General features: G+C 45.8%; 1 protein-coding gene across 2 annotated transcripts in view; it reads right to left on the bottom strand.

The window, feature by feature from the left end:
- LOC135372706 (uncharacterized) overlaps window positions 1–24,565 on the bottom strand; it is a 45,572-nt gene that overhangs the window by 1,955 nt on the left and 19,052 nt on the right. For both annotated transcript variants that reach the window (XM_064606201.1, XM_064606200.1), the window contains exons 4-5: window positions 7,440–7,501; window positions 1,397–1,489 (exon numbers count right to left, since the gene is read on the bottom strand). In XM_064606201.1, coding sequence (XP_064462271.1) covers window positions 1,397–1,489; window positions 7,440–7,501 — 155 coding nt within the window. The remainder of the gene's footprint in view (window positions 1–1,396; window positions 1,490–7,439; window positions 7,502–24,565) is intronic.

Below are 24,565 nucleotides of genomic sequence, written 5' to 3'. Positions count from 1 at the left end.
TGTATGTGTATCGTGTATCGTGTGCTTCGTGTATCACTCGTCCGATGTACGAAGTATACTCATGGCAGGAGTCCAATTAAATTCGACGACTTTGGGACTATTTGTCGAAGCGGATTGTCTATTTCACTCGCGGCCATACCACGTGACAGTAGCAACCGTATGGTTGATTTGGGGGGATTCTCAAACGATTTATTTTTAACGACATATTCCTCACCGGGGATTCCTTAGCGTTTTTATTTACACGGGGATATTTGAACGATTATTTTTGTGCGTTGACCTTTAAGCATATATTCTGGGAGATTTATTATTAACCGTGCCTACTTACGTGTTTATTCTTGAAAGGTTATTTTTCAAAGTTTCAAACGGGATACACCCGGCGGGGCTCGAGCCCCCTAGCCCCCCCCCCCCCTCGTGGATACGCCACTGGTACACAGTGAGGTGCATATATCTACTCCCCATTCTTATAATATAGGACAGAACCGATGCAAAGTGCATAAAATTATTGGAGATCCGAATAGTTGATATGTTACTTCGTTAAGTGGTGTAACTCCACGAAGTTTGAATGGAGTATCGCTCCGTTGGAATTTTAATCGCGAATAGAGTTTTAACGCTGGATCAATGTGGCACTGCAAGTGAAGGTCACTGTAGCCCAAAAATGAACCTTCGACGAGCAACTTTTTTGGAGTTATTAGGCCTCTCCGTATTTTTCACCTTTAAAATGTTCGTCAAAACTGGGACGCTGGCAGGCCCTTATCCATTCTCCCCCTCTCTACAGACATAGGAAAGGTTCAGAGTAAGGTTCTCGCCATACGAGAAACTCTGGAATAGCTGCTATTGTTCAGGGTGTGGGACACAAAAGTCGATCACACAAGAGCGGTTCTTCTCGAAAATAGGAAAGGTTCAGGTGAAGGTCCTTGAACCATGAAAAACTCTCAAAGAACGGTAATCTTTTGTGCCCTGGGTAAGTTGCCTTAGACGTCGATCAAGGTTGGGAATAGATGTGTTATTGGGACTTCTTCATTTTCAACCTATTTTCTTCCGACATCGATGTGGTTTAGTTTGCGCAATACGTCCCTCCACAATCAAGTACCACATTACAGATCTGTAACACCGCTGAAAGAAGGCTAGGACGCGCGAAACCTACCAATCAGCGTTGTTTCTCGGTTAAGCCTTTACGCACAATATTGTCGCAGATCCTGCTACGTAATCGTGGCCAGTATTTAGTACAAGCCAAGGGACAGGACAGTACCAGACCTTGACAGTGGCATTGTTGCGACGATAACATATTCCGCCCAGTAAGAGATTTTTCTGTTGTCATTGGTTTCAACGCTTCTTTGGTCGAAAGATAACTTGGTCTCAATCCAGTTTAACGTGAGACAACAAGATAATTACTTACGTGGTCCATCCTTAACATTTCCTCCATGGAAAAGTCCAACAGCGCAGTTCTTGTAGTCGGAGTAAAGCAGTGTGGTATTAGTTTCGCCAAACCCTGTCAACAGAAAAACAATACATACATGACAGGATATATACAATACACCAACGTTAACGTACAGTGCTGGACAAAAGTTTACGAGACAGGCTCCGGCAAATATCTTTTCTCAAAGTAACACCCTAGCAGCAAATGGGACCGTACGGACCTACAAGCATGCGCCAAGGTAACGCTCATGAGTAACGCAAAAGTAACGCACAAGGTAACGCACATATGTAGATGTCCGCACGGAAAAATTCGCTGCTACCATGTAGCTTCCAGGAAAGAATGCACTGGGGCGTGTTCCGTAAACTTTTGTCCAGCGCAGTAGAGCATTCCCAGTCGCGTTCCGCAAAAAAAATAATTCATTGTTGTTCAAAAAACATTGTTTACTGTATGCCAGCGCCATACAGTCAACAATAAAATGCTTAACTACCCTGCTCTCTTTTTTTCGTTTCAGCCGGATCAAAAACCCCACTGACCTACAAGGACTATGACCTCACCCCTGGTCCTGACACAGAAGCATTCTGGGATACACCCCATTGTCAGCCTCGTAGTTACATTCAGCTATTTCGTCCTGACGAAAGCGCAGCTTTCGCCGTAATGGATACTTCGCCCCAAGCTTTTATAACTTTTAAGCTTTAGTAAACCCTGTTTGACTACTTCCCCTTTTGTCTTCCGTCTCCCATTTATCTCAACGTTCGTTATCTATATATATAGACCCTAACGACCGCCAGGTGGTGCGAACCCCGACTGTGACGTCATGGTACACATCTACAAAAGCTTCAGGACACCCTTCAAATCTCTTAGTCCTGAAGAAGGCGGAGCTTCCGCCGCAACGTTGACCATACCCCTAGATGTCTTTCTATCTATTAGTTTAAATTGTAATAAATCGCCCAGTTTTTTACTTCCCCCTACCCTTTGTTGTTTGCCTTTCATTCCTTCATAACTATATGAAGGAATGTATATATATATAGGAAGGTATAGGAAGGTATATATATATACACACTCATGGAACGATGCTACAGCACCAGAGGACACGTGTTTCGCCGTATTCGTGGCTCGGCAGCTCTGGGTAGCTGCACATCGTCCGGAATTGACAAACCAAGGGTCACTCAGCGAGCGATATACACTTGGGCGGGTGACTGAGCACTCCTCAATGCCGCAGTGCAAGCCAGTGAATTATAATGCAGGAAAAAAAACATTAAAGAAACAAGTAAAGGACACTAGACGTGTTTGAAATTCAAAATTACAGATTAAGATGGCTTCTATGGCTGCACGCAGAGAAACAGATACTCATGGAACGATGCGACAGCACCAGAGGACACGTGTTTCGTCGTGTTTGCGGCTCGTCAGCTCTGGGTAGCTGCGCATAGTCCGGAATTGGCAAACCAGGGGTCGCTCAGCGAGCGAAATACACCTGGGAGAGTGACTGAGCACTCCTCAATGCCACAGTGCAAGCCAGTGAATTATAATGCAGGGGAAAAAAGCCATTAAAGAAACAAGTAAATGACGCTAGACGTGTTTGAAATTCAAAATTACAGATTAAGATGGCTTCTATGGCTGCACACAGAGAAACAGATACTCCTGGAACGATGCGACAGCACCAGAGGACACGTGTTTCGCCGTGTTTGCGGCTCGTCGGCCCTGGGTAGCTGCGCATCGTTCCGAATTGGCAAACCAGGGGTCACTCAGCGAGCGATATACACCTGGGAGGGTGACTGAGCACTCCTCAATGCCACAGTGCAAGCCAGTGAATTATAATGCAGGGGGAAAAGCCATTAAAGGAACAAATAAATTATGCTAGACGTGTTTGTAATTCAAACTTACAGATTAACATGGCTTCTATGGCTGCACGCAGAAATACAGATACTCATGGAACGATGCGGCAGCACCAGAGGACACGTGTTTCGCCGTGTTTGCGGCTCGTCGGCCCTGGGTAGCTGCGCATCGTTCCGAATTGGCAAACCAGGGGTCACTCAGCGAGCGATATACACCTGGGAGGGTGACTGAGGACTCCTCAATGCCACAGTGCAAGCCAGTGAATTATAATGCAGGGGGAAAAGCCATTAAAGGAACAAATAAATGATGCTAGACGTGTTTGTAATTCAAACTTACAGATTAACATGGCTTCTATGGCTGCACGCAGAAAAACAGATACTGATGGAACGATGCGGCAGCACCAGAGGACACGTGTTTCGCCGTGTTTGCGGCTCGTCGGCCCTGGGTCGCTGCGCATCGTTCCGAATTGGCAAACCAGGGGTCACTCAGCGAGCGATATACACCTGGGAGGGTGACTGAGCACTCCTCAATGCCACAGTGCAAGCCAGTGAATTATCATGCAGGGGGAAAAGCCATTAAAGGAACAAATAAATGATGCTAGACGTGTTTGTAATTCAAACTTACAGATTAACATGGCTTCTATGGCTGCACGCAGAAAAACAGATACTGATGGAACGATGCGGCAGCACCAGAGGACACGTGTTTCGCCGTGTTTGCGGCTCGTCGGCCCTGGGTAGCTGCGCATCGTTCCGAATTGGCAAACCAGGGGTCACTCAGCGAGCGATATACACCTGGGAGGGTGACTGAGCACTCCTCAATGCCACAGTGCAAGCCAGTGAATTATAATGCAGGGGGATGCGCAGCTACCCAGGGCCGACGAGCCGCAAACACGGCGAAAAACGTGTCCTCCGGTGCTGCCGCATCGTTCCATGAGTATCTGTTTTTCTGCGTGCAGCCATAGAAGCCATGTTAATCTGTAAGTTTGAATTACAAACACGTCTAGCATCATTTATTTGTTCCTTTAATGGCTTTTCCCCCTACATTATAATTCACTGGCTTGCACTGTGGCATTGAGGAGTGCTCAGTCACCCTCCCAGGTGTATATCGCTCGCTGAGTGACCCCTGGTTTGCCAATTCGGAACGATGCGCAGCTACCCAGGGCCGACGAGCCGCAAACACGGCGAAACACGTGTCCTCTTGTGCTGCCGCATCGTTCCATGAGTATCTATATATATATAGCTTGACCCTAACGACCGCCAGGTGGTGCGAACCCCGACTGTGACGTCATGGTACACATCTACAAAAGCTTCAGGACACCCTTCAAATCTCTTAGTCCTGAAGAATGCGGAGCTTCCGCCGCAACGTTGACCATACCCCTAGATGTCTTTCTATCTATTAGTTTAAATTGTAATAAATCGCCCAGTTTTTTACTTCCCCTACCCTTTGTTGTTTGCCTTTCATTCCTTCATAACTATATGAAGGAATGTATATATATATATAGGAAGGTATAGGAAGGTATATATATATATATATATATATATATATATATATACTCATGGAACGATGCTACAGCACCAGAGGACACGTGTTTCGCCGTATTCGTGGCTCGGCAGCTCTGGGTAGCTGCACATCGTCCGGAATTGACAAACCAAGGGTCACTCAGCGAGCGATATACACTTGGGCGGGTGACTGAGCACTCCTCAATGCCGCAGTGCAAACCAGTGAATTATAATGCAGGAAAAAAAGCCATTAAAGAAGCAAGTAAAAGACACTAGACGTGTTTGAAATTCAAAATTACAGATTAAGATGGCTTCTATGGCTGCACGCACAGAAACAGATACTCATGGAACGATGCGACAGCACCAGAGGACACGTGTTTCGCCGTGTTTGCGGCTCGTCAGCTCTGGGTAGCTGCGCATACTCCATAATTGGCAAACCAGGGGTCGCTCAGCGAGCGATATACACCTGGGAGAGTGACTGAGCACACATCAATTCACAGTGCAAGCTAGTGAATTATAATGCAGGAAAAAAAGCCATTAAAGAAACAAGTAAATGACAATAGACGTGTTCGAAATTCAAAATTACAGATTAAGATGGCTTCTATGGCTGCACGCAGAGAAACAGATACTCATGGAACGATGCGACAGCACCAGAGGACACGTGCTTCGCCGTGTTTGCGGCTCGTCAGCTCTGGGTAGCTACTTATAGTCCGGAATTGGCAAACCAGGGGTCGCTCAGCGAGCGATATACACCTGGCAGAGTGACTGAGCACTCCTCAATGCCACAGTGCAAGACAGTGAATTATAATGCAGGAAAAAAAGCCATTAAAGAAACAAGTAAATGACACTAGACGTGTTTGAAATTCAAAATTGGATTAAGATGGCTTCTATGGCTGCACGCAGAGAAACAGATACTCCTGGAACGATGCGACAGCACCAGAGGACACGTGTTTCGACGTGTTTGCGGCTCGTCAGCTCTGGGTAGCTGCGCATAGTGCGGAATTGGCAAACCAGGGGTTGCTCAGCGAGCGATATACACCTGGGAGAGTGACTGAGCACTCATCAATCCACAGTGCAAGCCATTGAATTATAATGCAGGAAAAAAAGCCATTAAAGAAACAAGTAAATGACACTAGACGTGTTTGAAATTCAAAATTACAGATTAAGATGGCTTCTATGGCTGCACGCAGAGAAACAGATACTCATGGAACGATGCGACAGCACCAGAGGACACGTGTTTCGCCGTGTTTGCGGCTCGTCAGCTCTGGGTAGCTGCGCATACTCCATAATTGGCAAACCAGGGGTCGCTCAGCGAGCGATATACACCTGGGAGAGTGACTGAGCACACATCAATTCACAGTGCAAGCTAGTGAATTATAATGCAGGAAAAAAAGCCATTAAAGAAACAAGTAAATGACAATAGACATGTTTGAAATTCAAAATTACAGATTAAGATGGCTTCTATGGCTGCACGCAGAGAAACAGATACTCATGGAACGATGCGACAGCACCAGAGGACACGTGTTTCGTCGTGTTTGCGGCTCGTCAGCTCTGGGTAGCTGCGCATAGTCCGGAATTGGCAAACCAGGGGTCGCTCAGCGAGCGAAATACACCTGGGAGAGTGACTGAGCACTCCTCAATGCCACAGTGCAAGCCAGTGAATTATAATGCAGGAAAAAAAAGCCATTAAAGAAACAAGTAAATGACACTAGACGTGTTTGAAATTCAAAATTACAGATTAAGATGGCTTCTATGGCTGCACGCAGAGAAACAGATACTCCTGGAACGATGCGACAGCACCAGAGGACACGTGTTTCGCCGTGTTTGCGGCTCGTCAGCTCTGGGTAGCTGCGCATAGTCCGGAATTGGCAAACCAGGGGTCGCTCATCGAGCGATATACACCTGGGAGGGTGACTGAGCACTCCTGAATGCCGCAGTGCAAGCCAGTGAATGATAATGTAGGAAAACGACAGAGCCACAGAGCTTCGGCCATTTTTGATTTGTATATGTACTTGCTGGCTTGCACTGCGACCTCCAAAGGTGCGGCCGTCACCGTGGAACACTGATTCTTCGCCGAGACACTCTGTTAGCGCCGACCCAATATCGTATCACTTCCCTGCTCCGGAGTGGAAGCCAGATTTTTTTTCTCAAATTTCTAAAGTCGTTGTTATGATTCCCCATTCGTTTTCAAGTGAGATATTTCACGGCTATGTTCTGTTCGTGTAACTGATCGTGGGAATACCGCAATCTTAAAATTTGCTTCCGAAGTATCCCGTTAAAGGTTAATCACTAATAGATGAAATTAGCACATACGACGTTGTCTCCGAGGAGGCTCGACTTCCATGCGAACAACAGTATATTGTTTTCATTGTTATCTCACAATTCAACTTAAAACCCCTCCATTAAAAATCTCATTGCAAGCGATGCAACACTCTACTTCTCAGAGTTCGACTTTGTGATAACCACTGAAAGCAATATCTCTAGGAAACCCCCTTATAGGGTAATTAAGAAATAATCCACAGACTGGTATACACAAATTCTATTTGGCGCTTTTCTGTTGCATATATTTTGCTCTCATTACGACACAAAAGTATCCGCAGACATTAACGAATAGGGTCATTGTTAGTAGTAACTACTGTATCAGGCCTTACTGAACCTACTGGACCTTAGTGGACCGTACTGGACCTCACCTGAATCACTGTCAATAGCGTTTGAGCCTTGGCCATCAACCGTCCCGGTCGTTACCTTTACCCTACAAAGCAACCGTAGAACATCAAATACATATTTTGTAACAAACTCATTTTTCTCAAGTATCCTAAAGGTGGACACTTATAATGTTAGACAATAAAATGTTAATGAGATAAAAATTATTTTACCCTTACTAGTTTGGCATTTTGCTACCATGTGTTCGGTTGAAATCACCACGTCTACGCAACGCAAAATAGTTGTTGAAGCCTTAGAAAACGGGAACAGAACGGTAAACCATTAAAGAGCGATTCACTTAACACGGATTTAAGTTTTCCAAATATTTCGCAATATACCGGCTTTTTGTTAAAATTAAGACGTGTTTTGTATAAAAAGGGAGCAACGTGAGTTTCGTTTTAGCAGGTTGGTTTTGGGACCATGCGGGCTTTTTGTGGCATCCTGGCCGTCAAGTGCATAATTTATTCAAATATTTAATTTTTAGCAGATGGCGTGCGCAGGCGCATCGAACTTTGCACGCCATCTGCTACAAATTATTTTTCTTTAGACAGTTTGGAGGAAAATCGAGATGACAGAATGAGAGCCTGTCCTTCTTGACAGCCTCCACATCGAAAACACACATCATCCTACCAGCTCGTAATCTCAGTTATCCGTCTCCAAACTTCGATCTGTCGGCCCCCTAAACTAAGATGGACGCGCGCCAAACGCGCAGGAGGTACAGCCCACTGATCTCTATAGTATAGGCTGGATCGCGCATAGGGGCTCCACAGCGTGGTCACCGGCCGCCATATTGGTGGGCCCATCACATCCTGTCGTCTGCATTTAGTTCAAGCGGTGCTGCCCGTATTTTTTTTAAATTTTTTTTGAATTAAAGGGCATGCCATGCCAGTTTGTTGCAGCTTTGAGTACATTTCACGCGGACAGAGAAAGAGGCATAATTTTTCGCAGGTAAGCTCTTTATTTTGAAGAAAAATCTGTTTATTCGTATTCCGTGCATCTGACAACTCGGACTTGTTTGCACTTCGCTGGTGCCATTGCGTACTAAGATAGTATGTGTGACTGCTCCTACAGATCTCAAGACCATGTATTTTCTATAAACAATGCGCTTGTGCTTGCAGGTTCCCCTCACATTCACTCAGCTGTGCCGAAGAACCGGATGCAGAACCTACGCCAATATGCCAATTTGTTCCACTGTTCTTTTGATCTGTGAGGTACGGTGGAAGCAAATAAACTGCTGTGTTAACCTCGTATGTGAAGTCGCTCCTACAGCGTGTGTGATAAGTCATGCATGTGCATGCTCTTCGTGCACAGCGCTTCGAATTTCTGTAATGAAATACGCTGACAGCTGAACAACTGCAAAGCACTCGTGACAATAACGTTATTTTGAGATGAGGAATAGGGAGTTTCATCGCCAGCGTCTATACTCCACCTGATTGCTGGTGGCGATGTGGTGAATAAAATAACGAGCCCCTTCAGAATAAGGGTCGAGGTCTTATTGTAGCACACACACACAGACACTCGTAGAACATAATACGATAATGGAAAAAGTCAAACGACAACAGTACAATACCAAATCACATAATAACGAACGAGAACCGCGGAACACCACACGAAAACCGAACAACAAACGAAAACAAACAAAAAACACAAAGACGGAGATACCTTACGATAACAGACACTGTGAAACCTTTCTCAGTAAAAATAATTAACTTTATATGTTGACATTCACCAAATTCACCTTCATGCGTATCCATGCGTATCTTGCACCCATTTGACATTTCAACAGTGGACGCCGTATGGGCGCTGCCTGTCGTTGGGAGGCAAGTGCGTTCGCCGTTCGCCATCGTATCCGGGTATTATGGTGCTTTAAAATGGTGTTGTAGTGTCTTTCGACACAAGCGTCGGTCTACGAACAGCCACCCGGATTTCAAACTGAAGTGTCGTTGTGAATTCTGGCTCGATGAACACATTCTAGCGCCGTCAGATTTGCGTAGCCGTGACAAGAAAACAGGATTCATGAATCAACAACATTTTATGTTTGGAGTATAACACTCAAGGACACGATGATCAAGAGATTGTGCGCAAGTATGTGACAGTTGTTCGTTGTTGGGAATACGCTGTGTCGATGTGTGTGCTTTGCGAGTTTGAACTTTGTTGGAGTGTGCCAAGAAGCGCTACGCAATGGGCATTGTACTCTCAGTGCATGTAGATGTGTCAACCTGCCGATTGTGTCAGTGCAATTACTCAAATAAATTACTCCTCATCACAACACTTTTCACCGTTGTTTTGGAATTACGGAATAAATTTACGCGGTGCATGACAGCTAGCAGACCTAGAAGTCAGGGGCAGCCGGTTCAGACCAGTATTGAAAGCAGAAGTCAGCAAGTGCCAGAGCCGGTTGGGCTGCGACCCGTGTGGAAAGACTTCTGATTGGAGGATTGAAGGAGCAGGCGCTGCAAGTAGTATAGAGATAGACTGTATAATTTTGGAGCGGCATAAGAACCGAGCGGCACAAGAACCGAGCGCTATAACGGCATCTTTTTTCTAATCCAAGATGGCCGATTCTAAGCCAACACAATCCAGTTCTAAGCCAACACAAGCCAAATCCAAAGCCATCTGATTGGCCGCCATTAGCTCCGCCCACTTCCCACGTTGATTGGCCCATGCTAAGCCTACTGATCTTTGATTGGTTGACCGTAGCTCCTTCATGCTAATTAATTGGCTCCGCCCCCCCTTCACACGCTGATTGGCTCATGCTAAGCCTTGACTGAGCATTGATTGGTTTACCGTAGCTCCACCCCTTCATGCTAATTACTTGGCTCCGCGCCCCGCGCCCGTTGATTGGCCACCGCTACTGATCGCGTTGATTGGTTCACCATAGCTCCGCCCCCCGCCCGTTTATGTTAATTACTTGACTCCACCCCGCCCCCCGGCTTCACGCTGATTGGTGCACGCCCCGGAGCGACCGCTGATTGGTCCAAGCGCGGCGGCAGCGACCCCGCTGCGGCTTTATCTCAGATGTCCAAACTTACCCATCTGATTGGTCCATTCTAAGCCGGTCCGCGCACTCTCCCAGCCCCCTCTGATTGGCCGCCACTGCCTTCACCGGCACCCACCAGACGGCGGCGACCCCGTTGCGGCCCTATCTCAGATGTTCAAACTTACCGATTGGCCCGCCACCAGACGGTGCGCGGCGGCGGCGGCGGCGGCTTCAGATGGTTCTAAACCAATGTCTCTATCTCATACATCCAAACTTACCTCGTGCCACCAGATGGCGCGACTCAGGTGCATCAACTCCACGCGGTTCCGCTTCGAGGCGTCACACGAGCGAGAGAACTTCGTCGAGATGTGCTGCCACATATTGCGCTCCCGTATCACCGCAAACAAGTTGCGGGAAATCGTACGCGAAATCTTGGACGAGTACCTGTCGGCTTACAGGGAGCAATCACTGCGCGAGCTTCAGGAACTATGTCAGGAAGAAATAAGAGTCCTGGAGACGATCATCAATCGCTCTAGGAGCTATGGATGAAAATAAAGATGCATCACACCTCGCTACACAGTCTGCTCAAGTTATTCCACGATGCGCATGCAGTTCCAGCACCCTGCTCGAATTCTCATCTCCGGCGCGTCCATGTGTGGGAAGACGGTGCTCACGCAGAATATAATGAGACACCCCGAATTATTTAGCATTCCACCGCAGAAGATACTCTACGTACGAAAGTATGCAGCCGGCTGGGAAAAGGATTTCGATGGTGTGGAGTTTATGGATCGGATACCCGCAGATTGGGATGAGCGATATCCCACTCTCATAGTTATTGACGATCAAATCACGGAAAAGGGGGTTCTATCGGAGGTAGAGTCGTTGTTTGTACGTGGTAGCCACCATAAGAACGCGTCAGTGATCCTGATCACACAAGCCTCGTTCTATCATAACGCCGCTTTTCGAACGATATCGCTTAACGCCAGTTATATCGTATTGTTCCGGAATGCGCGGTCCGTACAACAGATCGAAACCTTCGGACGTCAGGTATTCGGGAAACAGGGGCTTTCCTATTTTCTCGACGCATATAACCAGGCGACGGAGAAGGCGCACGGTTATTTAGTTGTGGATCTGCACGCGCAAACACCTCCCTCTCGTAGCCTGCGAACGGGTATTTTACCGCACGACCGGCAGTTCCTGTTTACGCCCGCGAAATGACGGCCGATCTTAGAAGACATCTCACGCTCCTCAAAGTATTGGCCGCCAGCAAACCGACGCACCGCGCAGAGTTACTTAAAGAGCTCAGCTGCGACGACATTCGAATCCTTTCGGAAATCTGTCTGAATATTCTACGCGGAAATATCCCACTTTCGACGGAACTTCATAAAAACCTGAGTAGTAGGTACTGGACTCTTATAGTGCACAACGCCCAACTGGCCTGAACACGATTTAATTAGCAATTAGAGCTAATTGGGACCCCCCACATTAATCAGCACCCTCCAGGGAGCCACCACACTAATTGGGGAAAGTCTAACTCGTGTCCAGACCAGCTGAGCGTTGTGCACTATGAGAGTCCATAAAAAATAAAAAATAGATAGAAATAGAGTGGAGAGAAGGAGTTTAATTGAAGATCAACGGCGCCATCTTGAAGAAAGCGGTCCGGAAAGGCCGCTGACCGTCGCTGGGCGACGGAGCACACAGGCAGGTTGCAAAGCATCGCAGCTATGACCACCAGTTCCGGACATCCTGTGACGTCAGCTGTGACGTCATCACGGCATGTCTGGGCAAGTTACGACAGCTCTGGGCATGCAAGGAGAAAAACACTCGTAATACAGAGGCTGGAAAAGCAAGAGTATGCAAACCATCAATAGCTAACAACAAAAAAAATTAGTTACACAACAAATGAGCCCACCAGAACAGGAGCGCAGAACCATGCGACTGCTCCATCCGAGAGGCAGGCAGAAACTGACTCGTAATGGTTTTTGTCCTGTATAAACCCCACAGCTGCACCCCCTAGCGGTTACTTTCTCAACTAATCTCACAACAAAATTATTAAGAATCACGCCAGCGCTACTCCCGGTCCCAAGGCAGAAGATGATAGAAAATGGCGGGAATGCCCGGACAACAGCAACCAGCACCCGACGTGCACGGGCACGAAAATCGCAAACAAAGCGGGAACAAAGTTGGCGAAATCATTAGTTACACAACAAATCACCTCACCACAGTAGGAGCGCAGACCGATGCGACTGCTCTCGTCGACAGCCAGGGATCAAGTGACGACGGAGCGAACGACCGCACGTCTTCTCCCAACGAGAGCCAGAGGTGGACTGACGTAAGCGCCACTCTACGGGTGCTACGCATGCGCGCGCTCGTAGCGCCCTCTGCGCGCTCCTACCTGCGAGAGGCTAAGAGAGAAGAGCATTCCTGCGCCCCCTGCTGGCCGTTCTCATTGGTCGTGAGGCTAAGTGAGAAGAGCATTCCTGCGCCCCCTGCTGGCAGTTCTCATTGGTCCAGACATCATCCTATTGTCTCAGGGCTACACTGTTTTTTTCCACTAATGCTCCTTTGGTCAATCTGCAGTGAAGCCATGGTATGACGTCATCATGCACCTGCGTGGCTCAAGGACGCGTGCGCTCTAGACAGGGGACCTATTATTTATTGAATCACTATCCCAAGATTATTTCCTTTATTCTTCTATAACGATTGCATAGGAAACTATTGCAGAAGAGCACCATGCATGAAAACTGATCGTAGGAATTCCAAAGTCTTACTAAATGAGACTTGCAAAAGAACAAAACATCCTAACATGTAACTCCATCAACGGCTAATAAGAGGACTAGGCACTCAACAAATCAACACGCGCAGAACTCAGGGCAGCACTATCGTCAAGACGACAATGTTCCTTGTCAAGAAAAGACAAAATACAAAGCGTTAACAAAGGAAAGCATGCATATCGGGGCATGTCAGGACAAATTCACACGACTGTTGGGCAACAGAGGAAAACGAACACTTGAACAGAGTGAAAAAGGCACTCACCATCATTTTTCCCGTTCACAGCATTCCCTCATTGTAAATCCGCTCGTCACAAAATCCACCTGCATCGTCGAACACCATTCACCAGTGACGAACCATACATCCACACCCCATCAGAGGCAGACAGAACCCCACCTAAGCTACGCTCTTCCACTGACGGCCAACGCCAGGATCATAATTACCGTGTCTACACCCGCCAGTGTCCAAGAGAGAAGTGAATCCTTGCGCCCCCTGCAGGCCAGTCTCATTGGTCGTGACGGCATCCTATTGTCTCAGGGCTACACAGTTTTTTTCCACTAATGCTCCTCTAGACAAGGTCAACCTGAAACAATAGTCTCTCAGTATGCGGTCATCATGCAGGTGCGTGGCTCAAGGACGCGTACGCTCTAGACAGGGCACCTGTTATTTATTGAATCACTATCCCTAGATTATTTCCTTTATTCTACTATAATGATTGCGTAGGGAACTATTGCAGAAAAACACCATAGACAAGAGGAGATTGTAGCATTTCATTCCCAAAGTCTTACTGTACAGGAAAAAAAAATGGTTCAGCAAGACATAAAGTCACACACCTGTCCCCCTCGCGGTTACTCTCTGAACTAAATGAATCGCAAAATTATTAAGAATTGCTCTACTCCCATTCAAGGCAGCACTATCGTCAAGAATATGCCTTGTACAAAAGGAAAAAAACTACATGCAGAAGGAAAGCATGTCAGAACAAGCCCAGGCATGTCAGCACATGTTTGTCAGACAAGGGGGGAAAAAGCGAAAAGAAACAAAGAAGGAAACCAGCATCAAACTATTTCTTCTTATTCAAAAACAGTGCTCATCATAAATCTGCCCAGGACAATACACACTATTTTTCTATTGCCACACTTTTTTCCAGTAACGGTCAATGCATTGCTACAGACTGCGTGACGTCATCACATCCTGTCTGAAGAAGAAGACACCGGCAAAGACTCCTATTATTTATTGAATCGCAAGATTATTTCCTTTGTCCTACTCTTAATGACATTGATTCTCTCATTAAAATTCAACAAAAAAGCACCCCGCATATTATCGATTTTCACCCCAAAGGCTCATCATGGTCATTAGAATTACAGTAAACTGCCACTGCTCTTTTAAAATAATAAGTGAGACCACTCAACATCACCTCCAGGCTTATGTAATACATGACCCTTTCTATGCTCATACATTCGTTGTCTGAGGCTACACCTGCGAGCAAAAAAGGCGCGGAAGCCGGGTGGGCAAAGTTCCATTCACGCATTGCGAGCAAAAAGGCGCGAAAGCACAAGACAGAACGCCTTTAGGGGAACACGATAGCATTCCTATACTATATTAATGATTATTGCATTGCAGTTTAGAAAAACTACAACTAAACTATAATTTTAGGAGCCCAACTTTCTATGGAAACTATAATTGCCCTATTACTTGGATCGCTACTAATGAAGCGCTCCAATTTTTTCTCTCTTCCCATTTCAGCCTTGTCATGCAGGGAAGCAGACTCATATCCAAAATAATTAATTTACACTGAGGGTGCCGTGCTTCAGGAATTCCTATCCTGCGCTCAGATGCAAGCATTTCTTCACGGATACCTTTAACAGCTGACTTCCTCAACATATCGAACACCCAACAAAATCAAACAAACAATCAGAGAAACCCTCTTCTCAGCTGCACCATGCGACTTTCTTCTGCGTAAAATCGGTGATTTGAAGAAGAGAGCAGCGAAAAATTGCGCGCGCTTGTGCTCGACCTGAAGCATATGCCAATAAACCAAGAAAAAGGCACTCATGTCTGGTATCTGATAGTGCCACATACACAGACGCATTGCCCTTGCGTAAAGAAAGCACAGGACACGGATACACAAAATTCCTTAGGTGAGCAGGGAAAAGGCTTAAGACCACAGGTCACGACACATCGCCACGCGGCTAGCACAACATGACACCAACAAGATACTAGCAGCGGGAAGAACTGCAACACTGCTAAACAAGTCCAGACATGCCACGATGACGTCACAAATCAGGAGAAAAAAAAGCACACGCATGCACGCACAGAGGACAACGCATTAAACACACGGAGCGCTCAGGAATAATCGTAGCGTTACCGCACATCGCTACGAAGCTCAACGTCTAACACAAGACGACGACAACAACAACATATTAACGAAGGGTAAAAATTGCAACACTGAACAAGTCCAGACATGCGACATCGCATACAAAACACTGCTCATCGGGGAAAAGGCCTAAGCCTGCGGCGGATCATCATAGAGCATACACAACTTCATTTTTCTATTTTGCGTAAACTAAACGCGGTCTGCTTGGAAAACGACGTACAAATTTTCTTAGGAAGCAGAGAAATATAGAAATTTGTACTCCGTGCTCAGATACCAGCATTTCTGCTCAAAAACCTGCAAAATTAAGCTCTGCTTACTTCGTTAAGATATCGAACACCCAACAAAATCAAACAAACAAACAACCCCACTTCCACTGGTAGAACACTATTCAGCTTTTACGCAGGAGGCTTTCTTCTACATAAAAAGTAGAGAAAATAAGAAAAGAGCAGCGAAATATTACACGCACTTTTGCTCGCATAGCTATAAGAGAAAAAAATAAATAAAATAACGACGCACACGCTAATAAACTGTGACAAAGACACCCATTTCTGCTATCAGATAATTATTGCATAATGCTAAATACTCATTTGCATTGGCCCTGCGTGAAGAAACCACAGGACAGGGATACACAATCTATCTTAAGCGAGCACGGAAAGTCACTTCTACTCGAACAGCTTAATACCATAAAGTCTGAATTTTTGCAAAGAAAATAAAGCCTGAACAGCGCTACGAAGGTGACAGACACGTACTAACAGACAAACAAACACTTCTTCGAGTCTGTATTATCTTTTAAAAAATAACGAAAGCACACATAAAAAAAATCAAATCGGCTAGGTAGCCTACCAGACGTTGTGCCTTAAAGTTGGCTGCACGCAATGTGCGGAAGCATGCTGTGAAGCCAACTTGCGGTTTTGCTGGATGCACATGAAGTCCGATTCCAATTGGAAATCGCGCTAAGGACGTGCCAAACGTGGAATTTTCGCAAGATTAATCCCAATACCTGGAATTCTGTTCATTTTAGCGGGAATGCTGGCGCTTGTGCTCCATTATTCGAAATTTTCGAATATTCGAATTTCTCGATTATCAAATTTTCGAATACGAATAGGGTTCGAATATCAACAATATTCGAACAATATTCGAAATTTCGAATATTCGCACACCTCTAGTGAATACTGACACTCAACGATATATAACAAAAAACAAACAAATTCCATTCTCATGAACTCTCCTCTGCCGAGCGGCTTTCACCTGCTCTACCTGGATGCTGACTTTCCCCCCCCCCTCACCTACATTCTGAGTAAAAACAGTGACAGAAGAAAAGAACCGCGAAAAATTACACGCATTTGTGTCACAGGACAGGGATACCCAAATTTCCTTAAGTGAGCAGGGAAAAGGCTTAAGTCGGTACCGCTCAGGAATAATCGGAGAATCACCGCGTATCGCTACGCGGCTAGCGCTTGAACAGCGCTACGAACGTGACAGATACATACTAACAAACAAACAAACAACAGCAGGACCGGCGTCGGGCACTCATAAAATACCCTGGCCAAAACAAAGACTTCGCCAGGTTCGCGAGGCAATTCCATTAAAAACGCTCGTCCTATCCTACAGATAGCAATGCAAACGCGACTGCCCTTATTTTTTAAACCACTATTTCACGCAATAGTACATAAATTACATAAAATTAAATAGTACATAAAAATTTCGTGCCACACGAAAAGGCAAACACTTACTTGTCAAGTGGGGTCCCAGCGCGTGCGCGCGCGCACACACACAGGCACACACACACACACTAACATTTTCACACTCACAAACACAAAGTCTATTTTCACAACCACATAAATCCATATTATTCCTCAGGTCAATAATTATCCTGCCATCGTCAAAAGACGGCACAGACATGTATGCTTACGCAAGACAATCGGTCCTCGTTCCGGATGTAATAGGATATCGTCACTCGGCCGGCGCGAACCAATAAAGAAAGAAAGGAATGCATGTTCGCTATACGAAGAAAACGGTGCCGTGCTTCTACGCAGCGATCATTATACAGACGCGTAAATGTGAACATCATTCGCTACACACTGTAGCTCTCATCATTTTTAAACCAAACCGTGTTCATAGGTCTTCACTAAATAGGTGAGCCGATAATGACTCCAAATAAAATAAAATAAAATAATCATTCCAGCATCGCTGGCTGCAAGCTTGGGTACCCAACAGAGCAGCGCGCTCCTATCAACACGCCTTGGGCTGACCTTACACACCCGAAGCCTTTTCTGAATGCATTCTGCCGGCGCTGGAATAAAAGATTTATCGCGAGGGTACTACGATGTCAGCTCTGTTGCTGTTTAAGTGATAAAACAGTGCGCCCGAACCGCGAACGGACCCCGCTTGACAAGTAAGTGTTTGCCTTTTCGTGTGGTACGAAATTTTTATGTACTATTTAATTTTATGTAATTTATGTACTATTGCGTGAAATAGTGGTTTAAAAAATAAGGGCAGTCGCGTTTGCATTGCTATCTGTAGGATAGGACGAGCGTTTTTAATGGAATTGCCTCGCGAACCTGGCGAAGTCTTTGTTTTGGCCAGGGTATTTTATGAGTGCCCGACGCCGGTCCTGCTGTTGTTTGTTTGTTTGTATGTATCTGTCACGTTCGTAGCGCTGTTCAAGCGCTAGCCGCGTAGCGATACGCGGTGATTCTCCGATTATTCCTGAGCGGTACCGACTTAAGCCTTTTCCCTGCTCACTTAAGGAAATTTGGGTATCCCTGTCCTGTGACACAAATGCGTGTAATTTTTCGCGGTTCTTTTCTTCTGTCACTGTTTTTACTCAGAATGTAGGTGAGGGGGGGAAAGTCAGCATCCAGGTAGAGCAGGAGAAAGCTGCTCGGCAGAGGAGAGTTCATGAGAATGGAATTTGTTTGTTTTTTGTTATATATCGTTGAGTGTCAGTATTCACTAGAGGTGTGCGAATATTCGAAATTTCGAATATTGTTCGAATATTGTTGATATTCGAACCCTATTCGTATTCGAAAATTTGATAATCGAGAAATTCGAATATTCGAAAATTTCGAATAATGGAGCACAAGCGCCAGCATTCCCGCTAAAATGAACAGAATTCCAGGTATTGGGATTAATCTTGCGAAAATTCCACGCTTGGCACGTCCTTAGCGCGATTTCCAATTGGAATCGGACTTCATGTGCATCCAGCAAAACCGCAAGTTGGCTTCACAGCATGCTTCCGCACATTGCGTGCAGCCAACTTTAAGGCACAACGTCTGGTAGGCTACCTAGCCGATTTGATTTTTTTTATGTGTGCTTTCGTTATTTTTTAAAAGATAATACAGACTCGAAGAAGTGTTTGTTTGTCTGTTAGTACGTGTCTGTCACCTTCGTAGCGCTGTTCAGGCTTTATTTTCTTTGCAAAAATTCAGACTTTATGGTATTAAGCTGTTCGAGTAGAAGTGACTTTCCGTGCTCGCTTAAGATAGATTGTGTATCCCTGTCCTGTGGTTTCTTCACGCAGGGCCAATGCAAATGAGTATTTAGCATTATGCAATAATTATCTGATAGCAGAAATGGGTGTCTTTGTCACAGTTTATTAGCGTGTGCGTCGTTATTTTATTTATTTTTTTCTCTTATAGCTATGCGAGCAAAAGTGCGTGTAATATTTCGCTGCTCTTTTCTTATTTTCTCTACTTTTTATGTAGAAGAAAGCCTCCTGCGTAAAAGCTGAATAGTGTTCTACCAGTGGAAGTGGGGTTGTTTGTTTGTTTGATTTTGTTGGGTGTTCGATATCTTAACGAAGTAAGCAGAGCTTAATTTTGCAGGTTTTTGAGCAGAAATGCTGGTATCTGAGCACGGAGTACAAATTTCTATATTTCTCTGCTTCCTAAGAAAATTTGTACGTCGTTTTCCAAGCAGACCGCGTTTAGTTTACGCAAAATAGAAAAATGAAGTTGTGTATGCTCTATGATGATCCGCCGCAGGCTTAGGCCTTTTCCCCGATGAGCAGTGTTTTGTATGCGATGTCGCATGTCTGGACTTGTTCAGTGTTGCAATTTTTACCCTTCGTTAATATGTTGTTGTTGTCGTCGTCTTGTGTTAGACGTTGAGCTTCGTAGCGATGTGCGGTAACGCTACGATTATTCCTGAGCGCTCCGTGTGTTTAATGCGTTGTCCTCTGTGCGTGCATGCGTGTGCTTTTTTTTCTCCTGATTTGTGACGTCATCGTGGCATGTCTGGACTTGTTTAGCAGTGTTGCAGTTCTTCCCGCTGCTAGTATCTTGTTGGTGTCATGTTGTGCTAGCCGCGTGGCGATGTGTCGTGACCTGTGGTCTTAAGCCTTTTCCCTGCTCACCTAAGGAATTTTGTGTATCCGTGTCCTGTGCTTTCTTTACGCAAGGGCAATGCGTCTGTGTATGTGGCACTATCAGATACCAGACATGAGTGCCTTTTTCTTGGTTTATTGGCATATGCTTCAGGTCGAGCACAAGCGCGCGCAATTTTTCGCTGCTCTCTTCTTCAAATCACCGATTTTACGCAGAAGAAAGTCGCATGGTGCAGCTGAGAAGAGGGTTTCTCTGATTGTTTGTTTGATTTTGTTGGGTGTTCGATATGTTGAGGAAGTCAGCTGTTAAAGGTATCCGTGAAGAAATGCTTGCATCTGAGCGCAGGATAGGAATTCCTGAAGCACGGCACCCTCAGTGTAAATTAATTATTTTGGATATGAGTCTGCTTCCCTGCATGACAAGGCTGAAATGGGAAGAGAGAAAAAATTGGAGCGCTTCATTAGTAGCGATCCAAGTAATAGGGCAATTATAGTTTCCATAGAAAGTTGGGCTCCTAAAATTATAGTTTAGTTGTAGTTTTTCTAAACTGCAATGCAATAATCATTAATATAGTATAGGAATGCTATCGTGTTCCCCTAAAGGCGTTCTGTCTTGTGCTTTCGCGCCTTTTTGCTCGCAATGCGTGAATGGAACTTTGCCCACCCGGCTTCCGCGCCTTTTTTGCTCGCAGGTGTAGCCTCAGACAACGAATGTATGAGCATAGAAAGGGTCATGTATTACATAAGCCTGGAGGTGATGTTGAGTGGTCTCACTTATTATTTTAAAAGAGCAGTGGCAGTTTACTGTAATTCTAATGACCATGATGAGCCTTTGGGGTGAAAATCGATAATATGCGGGGTGCTTTTTTGTTGAATTTTAATGAGAGAATCAATGTCATTAAGAGTAGGACAAAGGAAATAATCTTGCGATTCAATAAATAATAGGAGTCTTTGCCGGTGTCTTCTTCTTCAGACAGGATGTGATGACGTCACGCAGTCTGTAGCAATGCATTGACCGTTACTGGAAAAAAGTGTGGCAATAGAAAAATAGTGTGTATTGTCCTGGGCAGATTTATGATGAGCACTGTTTTTGAATAAGAAGAAATAGTTTGATGCTGGTTTCCTTCTTTGTTTCTTTTCGCTTTTTCCCCCCTTGTCTGACAAACATGTGCTGACATGCCTGGGCTTGTTCTGACATGCTTTCCTTCTGCATGTAGTTTTTTTCCTTTTGTACAAGGCATATTCTTGACGATAGTGCTGCCTTGAATGGGAGTAGAGCAATTCTTAATAATTTTGCGATTCATTTAGTTCAGAGAGTAACCGCGAGGGGGACAGGTGTGTGACTTTATGTCTTGCTGAACCATTTTTTTTTCCTGTACAGTAAGACTTTGGGAATGAAATGCTACAATCTCCTCTTGTCTATGGTGTTTTTCTGCAATAGTTCCCTACGCAATCATTATAGTAGAATAAAGGAAATAATCTAGGGATAGTGATTCAATAAATAACAGGTGCCCTGTCTAGAGCGTACGCGTCCTTGAGCCACGCACCTGCATGATGACCGCATACTGAGAGACTATTGTTTCAGGTTGACCTTGTCTAGAGGAGCATTAGTGGAAAAAAACTGTGTAGCCCTGAGACAATAGGATGCCGTCACGACCAATGAGACTGGCCTGCAGGGGGCGCAAGGATTCACTTCTCTCTTGGACACTGGCGGGTGTAGACACGGTAATTATGATCCTGGCGTTGGCCGTCAGTGGAAGAGCGTAGCTTAGGTGGGGTTCTGTCTGCCTCTGATGGGGTGTGGATGTATGGTTCGTCACTGGTGAATGGTGTTCGACGATGCAGGTGGATTTTGTGACGAGCGGATTTACAATGAGGGAATGCTGTGAACGGGAAAAATGATGGTGAGTGCCTTTTTCACTCTGTTCAAGTGTTCGTTTTCCTCTGTTGCCCAACAGTCGTGTGAATTTGTCCTGACGTGTCCTGACATGCCCCGATATGCATGCTTTCCTTTGTTAACGCTTTGTATTTTGTCTTTTCTTGACAAGGAACATTGTCGTCTTGACGATAGTGCTGCCCTGAGTTCTGCGCGTGTTGATTTGTTGAGTGCCTAGTCCTCTTATTAGCCGTTGATGGAGTTACATGTTAGGATGTTTTGTTCTTTTGCAAGTCTCATTTAGTAAGACTTTGGAATTCCTACGATCAGTTTTCATGCATGGTGCTCTTCTGCAATAGTTTCCTATGCAATCGTTATAGAAGAATAAAGGAAATAATCTTGGGATAGTGATTCAATAAATAATAGGTCCCCTGTCTAGAGCGCACGCGTCCTTGAGCCACGCAGGTGCATGATGACGTCATACCATGGCTTCACTGCAGATTGACCAAAGGAGCATTAGTGGAAAAAAACAGTGTAGCCCTGAGACAATAGGATGATGTCTGGACCAATGAGAACTGCCAGCAGGGGGCGCAGGAATGCTCTTCTCACTTAGCCTCACGACCAATGAGAACGGCCAGCAGGGGGCGCAGGAATGCTCTTCTCTCTTAGCCTCTCGCAGGTAGGAGCGCGCAGAGGGCGCTACGAGCGCGCGCATGCGTAGCACCCGTAGAGTGGCGCTTACGTCAGTCCACCTCTGGCTCTCGTTGGGAGAAGACGTGCGGTCGTTCGCTCCGTCGTCACTTGATCCCTGGCTGTCGACGAGAGCAGTCGCATCGGTCTGCGCTCCTACTGTGGTGAGGTGATTTGTTGTGTAACTAATGATTTCGCCAACTTTGTTCCCGCTTTGTTTGCGATTTTCGTGCCCGTGCACGTCGGGTGCTGGTTGCTGTTGTCCGGGCATTCCCGCCATTTTCTATCATCTTCTGCCTTGGGACCGGGAGTAGCGCTGGCGTGATTCTTAATAATTTTGTTGTGAGATTAGTTGAGAAAGTAACCGCTAGGGGGTGCAGCTGTGGGGTTTATACAGGACAAAAACCATTACGAGTCAGTTTCTGCCTGCCTCTCGGATGGAGCAGTCGCATGGTTCTGCGCTCCTGTTCTGGTGGGCTCATTTGTTGTGTAACTAATTTTTTTTGTTGTTAGCTATTGATGGTTTGCATACTCTTGCTTTTCCAGCCTCTGTATTACGAGTGTTTTTCTCCTTGCATGCCCAGAGCTGTCGTAACTTGCCCAGACATGCCGTGATGACGTCACAGCTGACGTCACAGGATGTCCGGAACTGGTGGTCATAGCTGCGATGCTTTGCAACCTGCCTGTGTGCTCCGTCGCCCAGCGACGGTCAGCGGCCTTTCCGGACCGCTTTCTTCAAGATGGCGCCGTTGATCTTCAATTAAACTCCTTCTCTCCACTCTATTTCTATCTATTTTTTTATTTTTTATGGACTCTCATAGTGCACAACGCTCAGCTGGTCTGGACACGAGTTAGACTTTCCCCAATTAGTGTGGTGGCTCCCTGGAGGGTGCTGATTAATGTGGGGGGTCCCAATTAGCTCTAATTGCTAATTAAATCGTGTTCAGGCCAGTTGGGCGTTGTGCACTATAAGAGTCCAGTACCTACTACTAACCTGAAGAAACACAAAAAAATCCTCCGCTTCCTCGCCTACAAGTCACTTCATAAGTGCCCCCCCGGCAGTTGAAGAAATATATTAGGGGACAACGAGGTGGTCTCATTCCCATACTTCCACTGCTCCTCTCAGGGCTATCAAGTCTCGTGGCGGGAGTCGCCGGGCGAGCGATATCCAAAGCCATCGGTCATGGCTCATAGAATAGAAATAGGTGAAGTTCTGAAATCTAACGATTCGGACGATGTAAAAGTGGGCAAAATACTGGAAGCCCTCTATTACTTGCTGAAGCGAGCTCACTATCATCCTCCTCCTCCTCCTCCTCCTCCTCCTCTGGAACCTGTCCATTCGGAGCCCGAACCGGAACCCAATCCATTCGATTTTAATCTTCTACTCTCCGGCGTTGGTAAAGCACGCGCGAAATCTGTGCTGAAAGAATTGAAGAAAGTATTCACCTGGCAGGCGGATAATGTGCTAGTATATAGAGGGAAGCGAATCAATCGCTCAAACATTGTGGCTCTCGTGAGCTACTTAGCACGTCGTAGCGCGCTCATCAAGAAACCCAGTTGGTACAAAAAAGTATCGAAAATTATAAGCGCTTTGAAAATACAGCGAATTGCTCGCTGGAGCAAATATGGGGCCCTATAGAAAGATCAAGGAGAAAGGGTTAGGTGGAGTGGATCGGTACCGACGTTATCACAAGCTCACGCACGCAGAAGCCGTGGAACAGCTGAAAAAAGAAGATGCTTACACCCTTCACAAGCCAGTGAAGAAAAAATTTAAGCGGCGCTCCATCATCGCAACTCACGTGCGGGATTTATATCAGGCAGACCTTCTGGATATGCGTAAATATCAGAAATTTAACAAGGGCTTCAGGTACATCCTAACGGTCATAGATACGCTATCGAGGTACCTGTACATGGTCCCCATTCGCACAAAGCGCCCGCAAGACGTAAAGAAAGCCTTCCAACGAGTTTTCCGTCACGGAATTCCAAAGAATTTGCTCACGGATCGCGGGAGCGAATTTTGGGGTTCCCCCGTTCGTCAGTACTTTCAGTCGCTACTAAATCACTATAGCACGCAGAGCGGAATGAAAGCGGCCT

This window comes from Ornithodoros turicata, unplaced genomic scaffold (assembly GCF_037126465.1).
Source record: "Ornithodoros turicata isolate Travis unplaced genomic scaffold, ASM3712646v1 Chromosome161, whole genome shotgun sequence".
Lineage (NCBI taxonomy): Eukaryota > Metazoa > Arthropoda > Arachnida > Ixodida > Argasidae > Ornithodoros > Ornithodoros turicata.
The sequence above is the reverse complement of the archived record's forward strand: the minus strand, read 5'-3'. Positions and strand labels throughout refer to the sequence as shown.